At 42.6% G+C, this 11,958-nt stretch overlaps 2 protein-coding genes across 2 annotated transcripts; one reads left to right on the plus strand and one right to left on the minus strand.

The window, feature by feature from the left end:
- Nucleotides 1–265: 265 nt before the first annotated feature.
- On the plus strand, nt 266–6,030 carry LOC102688857 (26S proteasome regulatory subunit 4). Its single transcript, XM_015350619.2, has 11 exons — nt 266–319; nt 1,427–1,480; nt 1,769–1,865; nt 1,984–2,108; nt 2,231–2,416; nt 2,665–2,793; nt 2,931–3,027; nt 3,442–3,631; nt 4,507–4,658; nt 4,826–4,980; nt 5,676–6,030. Exons 1-11 carry the CDS (start codon nt 317–319, stop codon nt 5,808–5,810), a joined length of 1,323 nt encoding a protein of 440 aa, XP_015206105.1. The 5' UTR covers nt 266–316; the 3' UTR covers nt 5,811–6,030.
- Nucleotides 6,031–6,544: 514 nt separating this feature from the next.
- LOC107077784 (epithelial cell adhesion molecule-like) lies at nt 6,545–11,904 on the minus strand. The gene is made up of 9 exons (XM_015350620.2): nt 11,643–11,904; nt 10,609–10,779; nt 10,029–10,266; nt 9,284–9,355; nt 8,995–9,058; nt 8,683–8,781; nt 7,915–8,097; nt 7,582–7,641; nt 6,545–7,217 (listed from the first exon to the last, which is right to left on the minus strand). Exons 1-9 carry the CDS (start codon nt 11,713–11,715, stop codon nt 7,155–7,157), a joined length of 1,023 nt encoding a protein of 340 aa, XP_015206106.1. The 5' UTR covers nt 11,716–11,904; the 3' UTR covers nt 6,545–7,154.
- Between the last annotated feature and the right edge of the window lie 54 nt (nt 11,905–11,958).

Raw genomic sequence — 11,958 nt, forward strand, 5'->3', positions numbered from 1 at the left:
AAAACAAAAAAACACTCGCTATATCAATAAAACTTACACAATGATTGTTTTCATGAGCTTTCGGTACACTTGCTGAACTACAATGAGCTAAACGTAAAAGTTATATCACGTTGGATGGGTTTTATACGAAACGAAGTTATTAACATACGAAGGGTAAATATTTCCGGACAGAGACCGTCAGTCCTCATTCCCTATAGGTAATAAAGACATCGACAAGCGCAGCAAAGACGCTTCGCTTTTTCATGCATGAGGACGTTTGACCTTGCGCTTGCCGTAGAGTGACGTATTTCCTGAGAGACCGGCTGTTGTGTGAGCGATGGTAAGTCAGCAAAATCTCTTTATTTGTATCTTATTGTCGTCAATATTCTGTATGCGATTGATCTTATGAAATCGAACAGGTTTATTTTGCGTTCAGCAGACTTTACGGTAGACAGTAATTTTTGCCAAAACGGTATTTTAAGTGAAATCTTTAGACTGACTCGTTTTGTCTACTCATGCCCAGTCGTCACTGTTGTTAACCGGGTTTTCACGAGAAACAGCGAAGTTGAACAGGTTACAGGATCCCTCTTTTTGTTATATATTTCTCTATCTTATGTAAGTAAGTCTCCCGTTCTATTTGCCTTTGTTTGTTGCCATTGGAAAAGGCCACCTAAAACAATTCGGGTAGCTAATTTCTGTTAGATTGAAATACGGAAAGGATTTCCCCTTTCTCCTGTAGGTCGGGGAGTATTAAGTTATAATAATAAATCTACAAAGGTAGTTTATAATACAAGCAAATAAAAATAAAACGACAAATATTTCGATATGCCCGTTTCACATTTTGTCGTTTTACAGAATAAGCTTAAAAGTGAAGTGTGATTGAAGGGTTCATGAGATGTCACCTAACCTCTTTGTTTTAACAAAAAAAAATCTATACATGCTGTTTATTAAACATGGGGAAAAACATTGTTCTTAGACGGGGACCGCTGCCACCTTTCTGAGGTTTAAATTCCTAATGATGTTGGGTTTAAGTAACAAGTATTATCTCTTTTCCAGTGGAAAATGCTTTGAAATATAAAAACTACAACATTCACATAGAGAGTTCATAGCGCGGATTTCGTTTCACTCTGAATTCCAACTTCTCCAACTCAATGCAAACCAAGCAGCGTTTTTTTTTTCGATTATCTGAATGTAATTCACAGGTTGTATTGCTGTATTTTGCCCAGTACATCGCTTGCCCGGTCTCTTTGTGGCGAATGGCTGGAACGGCAAGATCAATTTCCTGTTTAAGACGATCTGAATCGTGGGTCTGCTGTGCTGCAGTGTTGTTGGCGATCTGTAGCTACGGAGTGCTAACTGAAGTGTGTGCAGTAGTCCGGCAGGGATCTCCGGCCGGGTGCTTTATGAGTTTCCATCACTCGCGGTGCGTGTTTTCATGTGATTCCAGGGTCAGAGCCAGAGTGGGGGACACGGGCCAGGGGGAGGGAAGAAGGATGACAAGGTGAGTGGGTGTCCTGCTCGTTAACCAGTGGTCTCTTCCCTGGCAGCACGTCTGCTCTCGTTGTCACATTCCGTCCGGTTTGTTCATCGGCGCAAAGGGTCTGGTAGGCAACCTGCTGTGAAACGACCCCCCCCTGCAGACATGTTTTAATCCAGGAAAGCCCATTGATGGATTCATTGTGCAGTCTGTGTGACCGTCGCGGTTCCGCGCGGGCTCGTCCCCTCCGCCACCCGTTCCGTCCCGCAGCACCTGGGGCAGGGCCCGGCTAACACCTTGTCTTATTTCAAGGACAAGAAGAAGAAATATGAGCCACCGATTCCCACCAGGGTTGGGAAAAAGAAGAAGAAGTCGAAGGGACCAGATGCAGCCAGCAAGTTACCTTTAGGTACTGCTCAGTTTCAAAACCCAGATGAGTTCCAATCTAAAATAGGCCTTGAGGGTGTTTTTAAGAAAGCTTGCATCAGCTTTTTAAAATGCACACATAATATTTCTCTCTTTCTCAGTAACCCCTCACACGCAGTGTAGGCTTAAACTGCTGAAACTGGAGAGGATTAAAGATTACCTGCTGATGGAGGAGGAATTTATCCGAAATCAAGAACAGATGAAGCCTTTAGAGGAGAAACAAGAGGTATTGTCACCTTTAAAGGAGCTTATCCTTTAGTTTGGGTCAGTTCCATTTTGTAAGAATGGATTTCTTGATACATGAAATGTCTCCCTGTAATATGTTCTTACTGTTATAATATTTCACAGGAAGAGAGATCAAAGGTTGATGATCTGAGGGGGACACCAATGTCTGTTGGAACCTTGGAGGAAATAATAGATGACAACCATGCTATTGTTTCTACATCTGTGGGATCAGAGCATTATGTCAGCATTCTGTCCTTTGTAGACAAGGATCTGCTGGAGCCGGGTTGCTCTGTTTTGCTGAACCACAAGGTAAAGCAACTTTTTAGCTTCTTGAATTGAGTGAAAAACTAAATATAGAGAGATTCCTGCATCATTTTGTTAGAGCAGGTTTATTTGCCATGTCTGCTTTGACCTGAACAATCTAGGCAATTTTGTGTTCCATTATTTGGCAAATTGGTTCTGGGTAGTTGTGGCTGCTTTTTTTTGCTTTGAAAGGGACTGATTAGTGGAAGTACCCTGCTGGCACTTGATGTAGGGGTTTGTGATTTTGTCCGCAGGTCCATGCGGTCATTGGGGTCTTAATGGATGATACAGATCCGCTAGTCACAGTCATGAAGGTGGAGAAAGCACCACAGGAGACCTATGCTGATATCGGCGGTTTGGATAACCAAATCCAGGAAATAAAAGTAAGTTGTTTTTTTTTTCAAGCTACGTTATTCAGAAAATAGGACACTTTTCTGCTTTTTTTTTAAAATACATTAAACACCAGTATTGTTGTCGGACGGAGTTCTTTTGCTGATAAAAGTGCTTCTGTCTTATGAAGGAGTCGGTGGAGTTACCTCTCACCCACCCCGAGTATTATGAGGAGATGGGAATCAAACCTCCAAAGGGAGTTATTCTGTATGGACCCCCTGGTACAGGTAAGGAACTGGGCAGTTTCTATAACATCCGCAGGAGTGGGAGTCAGCTACAGGTTTTCAGTTCCAGTTCCCTTTCTGAGATTCACATAATCTGAATTTCTTTGAAGATGGAATAGAAATGTAAACACTGGAGTAGACCATCAATCTTGATATCATGTCATTGAATTTTTCTTTAGTGAACATGTTTTTTAAATTAATTGTCATACCATTACTAGTATAACACTTGCCCCGGGTAAAAATGAAGGATTTATCTGTGACTCTCCGCTGTGGAGTTGTGATTTTCAGGGTTTTAAAGATGCGTACCATTCCAAAATTCACAGTCCTGTTGATGTCACATGAAGCTTCTCCATACAGATGTATCGGATGTATTTAGAGTGAACAAAGGGCACTGACGGTATTCTGTCCGTGCAAAAGGCAAAACTCTGCTGGCCAAGGCGGTGGCCAACCAGACGTCCGCTACGTTCCTGCGGGTGGTGGGGTCGGAGCTCATTCAGAAGTACCTGGGCGACGGTCCCAAGCTGGTCAGGGAGCTGTTCCGAGTGGCCGAGGAGCACGCCCCGTCCATCGTGTTCATTGATGAAATCGATGCCATCGGGACCAAGAGGTAAAGGGCTATCTTCAAGACAATTGCTCTTCTGTTGTTGTCTTTTTACATTTTCTTCTGCAATGAGTTAAAACTGCAACATGGCAGTAACCCTCTCTTGCGATCTTAAGAGGGAATAACTTTAAAGCCCAAGTTCAATACTTTTATTGCCATCGCCACAAGTTATATGGAATTTGGTTCGGTGAGCTCATGCAATCAAAGTCGTACATTACAAATATACATCATAAAGCTTAATCACAGAGTGCATCCACCCCAGCACGTTGGGGGAAACACCCTAAATGCACCCCAGTAATGAGATGAATAGCAGTGAGCTCTGCAAAAATATCAGAAGTTAAAGGGTAGAGTTTATGCATCTCACAGCCTCCGGTTAGATGTTGTTTCAGAACCCTGTAGTCCGTGTCCTAATAGACTTGAGACACCAACTAGAGAGGAGAGATGTAAACAGAGGTTGGGCAGGGCGTGAAGGGTGTGACAGGGATCTTTAGAACTTTGTGCTCAGTCTAGAGAGACAGAGTGTGTCCACAGAGGGAAGATGCTATCCTGCAGATTTGGAGGCGATAAGCACTACTCTCTCTAGCTGCTTCTTGTCCTGTTCAGAAGTATTGCCAAACCACACAGTGGTGGAGAATGTCAACACACTCTTCATGATAGCGCTGTAGAAAAGGGGTTTTGTTCTTCTGATAAATCTAACTATGTAACATCTGTGTACCCAGTAGTGGAGCAGTACTACTTGCCTGAAATATGAGCTGCTTTAAAATAAAATATTCTGATATGTAGTTAAGGATACAGATAAACTAAAAGTGTTCGTACCGCCTTCTGAATATAGGCACTGTAAGCAATTAGTCTGGGATTTTTCATTCCCTATTCTGTTTTAGGTATGACTCGAACTCCGGCGGAGAGCGTGAAATTCAGAGGACGATGTTGGAGCTCTTGAACCAGCTGGATGGGTTTGACTCTAGAGGAGATGTTAAAGTCATCATGGCAACAAACAGAATAGAAACCCTGGACCCAGCTCTCATCAGGCCAGGTAAGCTGCAGTGCAGCAGGCACCTTGAGCTTCACGTGAGCACATTCACGCCAGGACTGCTGAGTCACAAAAGACAGGAAGGGACAGGGTGGGGATGAAGGGAGCGTGAAGTTTTTACTGTCTTGTCACATGGACATGGTGCAGTCCCCTCTCTTCTCTTACTCTAGGAAGAATTGATCGTAAAATTGAGTTCCCGCTGCCGGATGAAAAGACCAAGAGACGAATCTTCCAGATCCACACAAGCAGGATGACTCTGGCTGATGATGTAACGCTGGATGACTTAATTTTGGCCAAAGATGACCTCTCTGGAGCAGACATAAAGGTATTCCTTAGCGTTCTAGGCCAGCTCCGATCACAAAACCTTATTATACATTGAATTAATCTAATCCATAAACCACACATCTTCATGTGGTAGAGCAAGATGAGTCTTTTCCTCAGTAGAACACCTTCGGGCAACAGGGTGGTTGTACTGGAAAGAGGTGCACGTAGTTCAGTAGGAAGCTGCCTGCGCTTCAATGCAGGTTATTGGCACTGCAGTAGCTCTGGGTCAGATCTTGACTGTGCGTCGCGAGAATGCTACAACTGATGCTTAGCAATTCAAACATTTCCTGAAACTGTTTTGAAAGAATTGTTTATACCGGTTGGGTTTATTTCTTGATTTATTCTGTGTATGCTGGGGCGGATGGTGTTGGAATACCTGCCCCTTTTCAGTGGTTCTTCTGCCCCCCTGTGGCAGTTTACGGACACAACTGACTTAACCACACCGGAATGGCAGAAAGACGATGGTGGTATCCATTCGTTTTTACAGTACATGCCTGCACAAGAATTACCTCCAAACATTTAAGTAATATTGTGCTTTGGACTGTTAATTTTGCAGAACAGCGATTTTTTTGGGGGAAATGCATTCTTACTTCACACCTTTCTCATAAAGTAATTTAAATATCCTGTGATTATGAACCATTACTTTATGTGTCTGTACCCATTATGCAGTGCATCTTGAATGTTTTTGTGTTTTAGGCAATTTGCACGGAAGCTGGATTGATGGCGTTAAGAGAGCGCAGGATGAAAGTGACAAATGAAGACTTTAAGAAGTCAAAGGAAAATGTTCTGTACAAAAAACAAGAAGGCACACCAGAGGGACTCTACCTATAAGACCTGAAAGATTTTTTTGACTTTGCATTCTTTACGTGTCTATTAAATACATCAATTACTCTAAATGTATGGTTATAAAAAGCTAACATGGAAGCTGTTTTCCCTGAATCGCAGTTTTGTTAAGTTTGCATGGAGGAGTCTTTGTTCAAACAGACTGGTAGCCATTTATTCAAGATCAGCCTATTCTACAATAAATTGTTTCATTTCAGAATAAGAAAAATGTCATTCTTTCTAGGCTGTCTCGGGTAAATAACTCCCTTAGTTTAACTACCTTGCAACACAGCTGTGCTGAACCAGTTTTCTAATCAGACAATTACAGTTTTCATGGTTAATTTGTTTTAATCAGTCTGAATCAAAGTTTGAATATTTAAAAAGTAAGCAGCTTCACATTTAGTGAGCTTTAAATTAATGGTCCGTCTTTGAGGATTTCTGTATTTGAATTAGTTGGAAGGATTGGTGTTCAAGTACCTAGAAGTATTGATAAAGGCAGTGAGATTTCCTTATTTTTTAAAAAAACTGCTAATTTCTTTGTAAGTGAGGAGTGATCATTGCTAGTCTTTGATGATATTTAACACAGAATCGTTTTAATTATAGAGCTAATTTAGATGGAAAAACTTAAGACTGTTATATTTGCATGTCTTACTGCTACAAATATTGCCTTATTGCATGTGTGTTATATCCGGTTCAGTCCCAGACTGAAATGCTGTCATAGGTATAGTCATGAGCATCTAAGGTTGAAAAGACTGGTCCGACCCAGTTAAAGGTTTATTGATAAACAAGGAGCTTGATGTCACCTGTAAGCCCTATTACATACTATACCAAAGACTAGTTTGAAAAAAAAAGATTACTTAATGAAACCAAAAAAGTTTTAAAAGATTTACAGGTATATATGCATATATTCCAATATGGCAAATGGTTTCAAATTAAAATATTTAGGACATTAATATTCCAGTATTAAAAAACTAATAACATGCAAAATATACAATGGCTTTCAGCATACAAAAAAACATTTGATGAGAGGATGCAGCATCTGTATGATAGTCTGAGAATCTCCCCAAATCAAAGCTGTGGGTTAGCACGTTCTTCACCAATTATTTGTTGTGACTGCCCAAGTTGGAACTGACAGCTTTGTTTTCATGTTTACTTTTTAAATTAATAAAAATTGGGGGAAATTGGTAAAGTATTTTAGTGTACCTATATCCTCTTTTAACAAAAATAAATCAAATTTAGTTTTTTGCAAAGGAAAAAAAACATTGCATAGCAAACAAGAAAAGTAATTGGTATCTTTACATTTATACTTTTAGTACATTAAATAAAATACTTATGTACATACACTTCCAGATTTTACATGACAAAGTAGGCCATTGTGTCTCGCTGAGCCAGATGATAGTCATCCATCCCCTGCCCCTGGGAAGAGAGAGCAGTTAGTACTCCTTGTGGTTTACACGGTAGACTGCAGACATTAACAGTTGGCAAGAACGGTGATGCATAACCTGGGTGAACTGATGGAAAAGAAAACTTCAGACGGCTTATTTGATTAGCAGAATAGGATTCTGTATCCTATTGAAACGAAAGGTTAAAATTTAACAATTACCCAGAATTAGTAACTGGCTATTAGGACAGATTTATTTACAATCTACAGTAATAACCTTTCTAAATTGCTTTGGATATAAGCATCCAAAGTTTTAATGTTAATACTTATTTCCTCCCGACATGCATTTTCCATTGCACTCAAGAACAACAGGGCTGTAGCCCGCAGACCATCTTATACCTCAATCACTTCGAACTGGAATCGCTTTTTCTCCTGTTCGGCTCGTCTTCTTACCACAACCTTCGGGGGAGAGAAGACATTTGCAGTGACCGTTTTGATTTTCATGCATGAACTGACACCTGCCGAGATAAACGTGCCAACCTGCGTACGTCACTGGGGGAGACTATAACATGCAAGCACAGGCACCCCTGGGGAGCCGCCCTGGTCGACTTCAGGATTCAAAACGGAAGAAAACGACAAGCGCAAAGCACGGTTTCTCAGCGCGTATTCAGAGCACGAGAGAGTGTGTCGGGTGCAGCGGAATGGGGGTGAATGCAGCTGTCAGCCACTCACAAAGACGGCGATTCCTGTGAGGACCGCCAGCGCGATGACGATGATGATGGCAGCGAAGCCGGGGGAGATGGTCTTCATGTTCATGCGAGGGGGCTCGTTGTCAAAGAACAGGACCTTGATAGAGTCCCTCTCCACCTCCAGGCTCCTTCCATCCACCTCCAGGCCAAACTTACTGTTTTTCAGCTGTGAAGAGCGTGAGAACGGAAGAGCACAGTCATGGGGCTTACAGACAAGAGGAGGTCATTTGGCCTGTTCAGCCCGTGTGGCTGATCTCATCATCGAGCGGTGTATCCCTCCCAGCTGCAGCCCAGAGAGAAAACAGAATATCCGCTTTGACAGCGGGGCTGGAAAGTTCTTCCAGTCCCACAGCCGTGTATGGAGAGACGAGCTGTCCTCTGTTCAGTGTTAAACACACTTCCTTTTAGTTTCCATCTGTGTCCTCTGCTCTGTGTATTACTGTCAATTCCTAATCCACTGGGTTTTCACTGTCCAAATCCCAGAAGCCCTGTCACCCTCCTTAATGTAAGCTGAACAAAATTACAACAGAACTAGTGAATCTTCCATTAATTTGGTCACTAATCATGGTGCACCTTTCACATGCTGCAACTTGCTGAATGAGTTTTAACATAATGGAAGGTTTACAGGCTTTTCTGGAGTCATGTCTTTAATGTTTTCAGCATGGACAGAAAACAGGCTGTATACAAACTCCTTTACCAAATTGTATGAAATTTCCACTGTTGCGTCAGTGGAAGAAAGTGTGACACTTACATCTCTCTCGATGTAGTAAGCCACTGTGGCAACATCTACTGGATCTTTGGTGCCATTTTCTGTCAGCCGGATTGAAACCACTTGGGACAGTTCCTGGATCTGGCACAGCAAGAGAGGACATGTACATCACACAGACAGCGTACCCTGTTCTCAATCCCTGGGCATAGGATAGCTGTGTATCCCTATGCAAGGGAAAACACACACAGCTGAGCCAGTGCTGTTTCCAAAACTGTTTTCTACACGGGATTTGTATTCTCCAATGGAATAGGTTGTAGCCAAGCGCATGAGAATTGGAAGAACAACGAAACCTACATTTATCTCCAGGATCTGTGTTGCCTTCAGCGTGTATTCTTTGACGAGTTTAAAAGCCAGTTTTCTGAAACAAATCAATCACAGATATATTTATTAATTCTGGATCTGCACTGGCTCTTTTACAGGTTTTGCACGTTTGAAGTTCTTCTCGCATCACAGCTGAACAAACCTGTTTTAGTACATGCCGGGCACATGCAGTTAAGATGATGTTAGTTTTATTTTCAAAGATGACTGAATTACATTAGAATTAAAAGGATGAAGGTTAAAAAAGAAAGCAAGAAGCACATACCGCCTTATTGCCTCTCTTGTTCTGGCCAGAGTTGCAAAATCCACTTTGAAGGTAAATGAAATATCAATGAGGCTGTGGGACAAGAAAATCTTTGAACTGTCATAACATCTGCAATTTCCAGACTACACAGACCTTTGAAGACACTGACAACCTTTAAACACTTTGAACTCTGAGGTAAAATCCATTATACCCAGTGAATAAAAACACAAAGAGAAACACCATGACATCCATGTTGGGCACCTTGGCCATAAGCAACAGCTTGGGTCTGACCAAATGACTATACAGGAAGCTAATATCAAAACCATTCGTTAGCTCTGCCGAGTGGCTCAATTGATAAATACGCTTGCTTGAGTGCAGTTTGAGCTTAAGGATCACTATCGTGACACTTCCGGAAGTGTGAGGATCAGGGACCATTAGCTGGCCAGAGCTCTCTCGGGTCACAGCGACACAGCGCCCACTGTGGCCTCCCGGGCAGCTGCGGGCATGAGTCACTACCTGTGAGTGACACGCCTCTCCTCCAATCAGTGCTGAGCTTCCACATGGCATGTGACATATTAAAGGAGGCGTGTCTCAAAGTTGGGCGGTGGGAGGAGTCTGCCTACACTTCCTCCCTCTCCCCCGTGTGCGGTCACAGGCTTCGTAGCCGCCCCACTAAATAACTAAATTGTAAAAAAAAAAAACTTAATGATGTATGTGAAAAGCACAAACATTCTTTGGGCCTTCGCTCCTGCACAGGTTTACTCACTGAACCCGAACGAGCTGGTCGCACTTGGGGTCGTCTCCGGTCTTGTCTGTGACGCGCACGCCGGCACTGTCCACACACCAGCAGAGATTGGAGTCATCGTCGCATTGCTTGGGCTTGAACATGCCGCTGCCATCACACTCCGGGTCGTACTCGATGTCCAGCCGGCCCCCTGGCAGGATGGTCCCGGTCCGCCTCTTGTTCAGCATCTCCAGGTGCATCAGGCGGCACTTGGGCGTCACTAGGGGGTGCCACGGAGAAGGGTTGCATTAAATGCCGACGAGAACTTTCCTAAAACAGCGCTGTTGTGCCTTATCTAGAATATTATTACACAATCAAATGTCAATTATGTCATTTGCTGTGAAAATATAGAGAATAATAATAGACAAAACTGTGCTTGAGCAAAATACATTTTGTGAGGAAATGCATACAAGCAATAACAAACCCGAAAGTTTAGTTCCTTAATAATAATAATAATAATAATAATAATAATAAAACCTGAAAATATTTATTCGATACATATTTTGAAATTAGAATACTGTTACAAGAGCAGCACAAAGTTCCAGACGTGTACCAGACGTACATTGGTTGCAGCTGACAGTGAGATTGTCGTAGCCACGAAAGACAGCCTCACAAGTCCCACACCTGTTCATGTGACAGGTGACATACTCGTTGTGTTTGCAGAAGGCGTCCTCACACACTTCATCGAACTCGCAGTTCTCGCGTGCAGGAAACTCATCGTTGCATTCATCATCTGCAACACAACAACACCTGACATCGCATCCTGCAGAAAAGTATCAGAGCGCCCAGACATGAATACTGTTCACATGCGTGTCGAAATAATATGGGTGAGGGGATTGTAATATTCATCTTTCATAACTCAGATTTAGAAAATACCTTGGAACTCATCCTCTGAACAGATGACTGTCTCATCCTCAAAAAAATGCAGTAGGTCTAACAAGAAAGAGACGCACGGCCTCCACAGCAGTAACCCCACACATGCCATTTCAAAATTAAACACCGTTTTACATCAAATAGCCTTTGGAAAAAAGGGTAACTTCCAGAAAATGTTCAACTTTGTTTTTCTTGCTATGCTAAAAGATTATGAGGTGTTAGTACCTTCTGCTTACAACAGTCCAATTATGTAAGTCACATGCACGTTGGAACATAAAACTTAAGAGATTTGCTAGTAAACTGAGGAGGATCTCATCCAGCCGATTCGTGAAAGACGGGCATCAACTTCAACCACATGGCTGGGTAGCTTGTTCCCCAGCCCCACGGCCCAAGGGCGACATCTTTCGGGATGGAAAGACGATTTCTACTTATAGATTTTTCTTTCTTTGAAAGCCACGTGTTCAGACTTCTAAATGTATTTTAAAATAACATTTTTAAAAACGATAAAACTTCACAATTCCCTAGATATTTTTTTAAAATTATTCTTAACTTTCACCACACACCCATAGCAAGTATACAAAGCTGAGTTAGAATGATAAACCAATGCCTGTTCCTGGCACAGATACCCCCACTTAGAGTTGAGGTTTACCAGCCCTTCCACTGTACTTAAGTCCTTCTTCCCCATGTTCAACGAAGCCAGAATATTCCTGTCTGCTCACTCACCTGGGACCGCGGACACGGCGACCGTGTGGTCGAATATCAACACGGGAATCAGGAAGAGCGCTCTCAGCTTCATCGTCTTCGCAAGATTTTCCTCCGACCCAGGCCAGGTGAAACTCAGCCGCCTGTTCTCCACAGACTCACCTTCACGCTCTGCTCTAGGTTATGTTCAACCAGCCAGCTCTGGTCAATTAGCACTTCAGCTGGTCATCGCAGAGCTGATTATTCACACAGGAAACGCAGTGAAACACCTCCAGCCCTGCGGCTGTTCACCCACCACTGCAGTAAACAGTGACCTGAACTACCAGCAGCACCTGCT

The sequence above is a fragment of the Lepisosteus oculatus genome, chromosome 8 (genome assembly GCF_040954835.1).
Source record: "Lepisosteus oculatus isolate fLepOcu1 chromosome 8, fLepOcu1.hap2, whole genome shotgun sequence".
In the NCBI taxonomy this organism is placed as follows: Eukaryota; Metazoa; Chordata; class Actinopteri; order Semionotiformes; family Lepisosteidae; genus Lepisosteus; species Lepisosteus oculatus.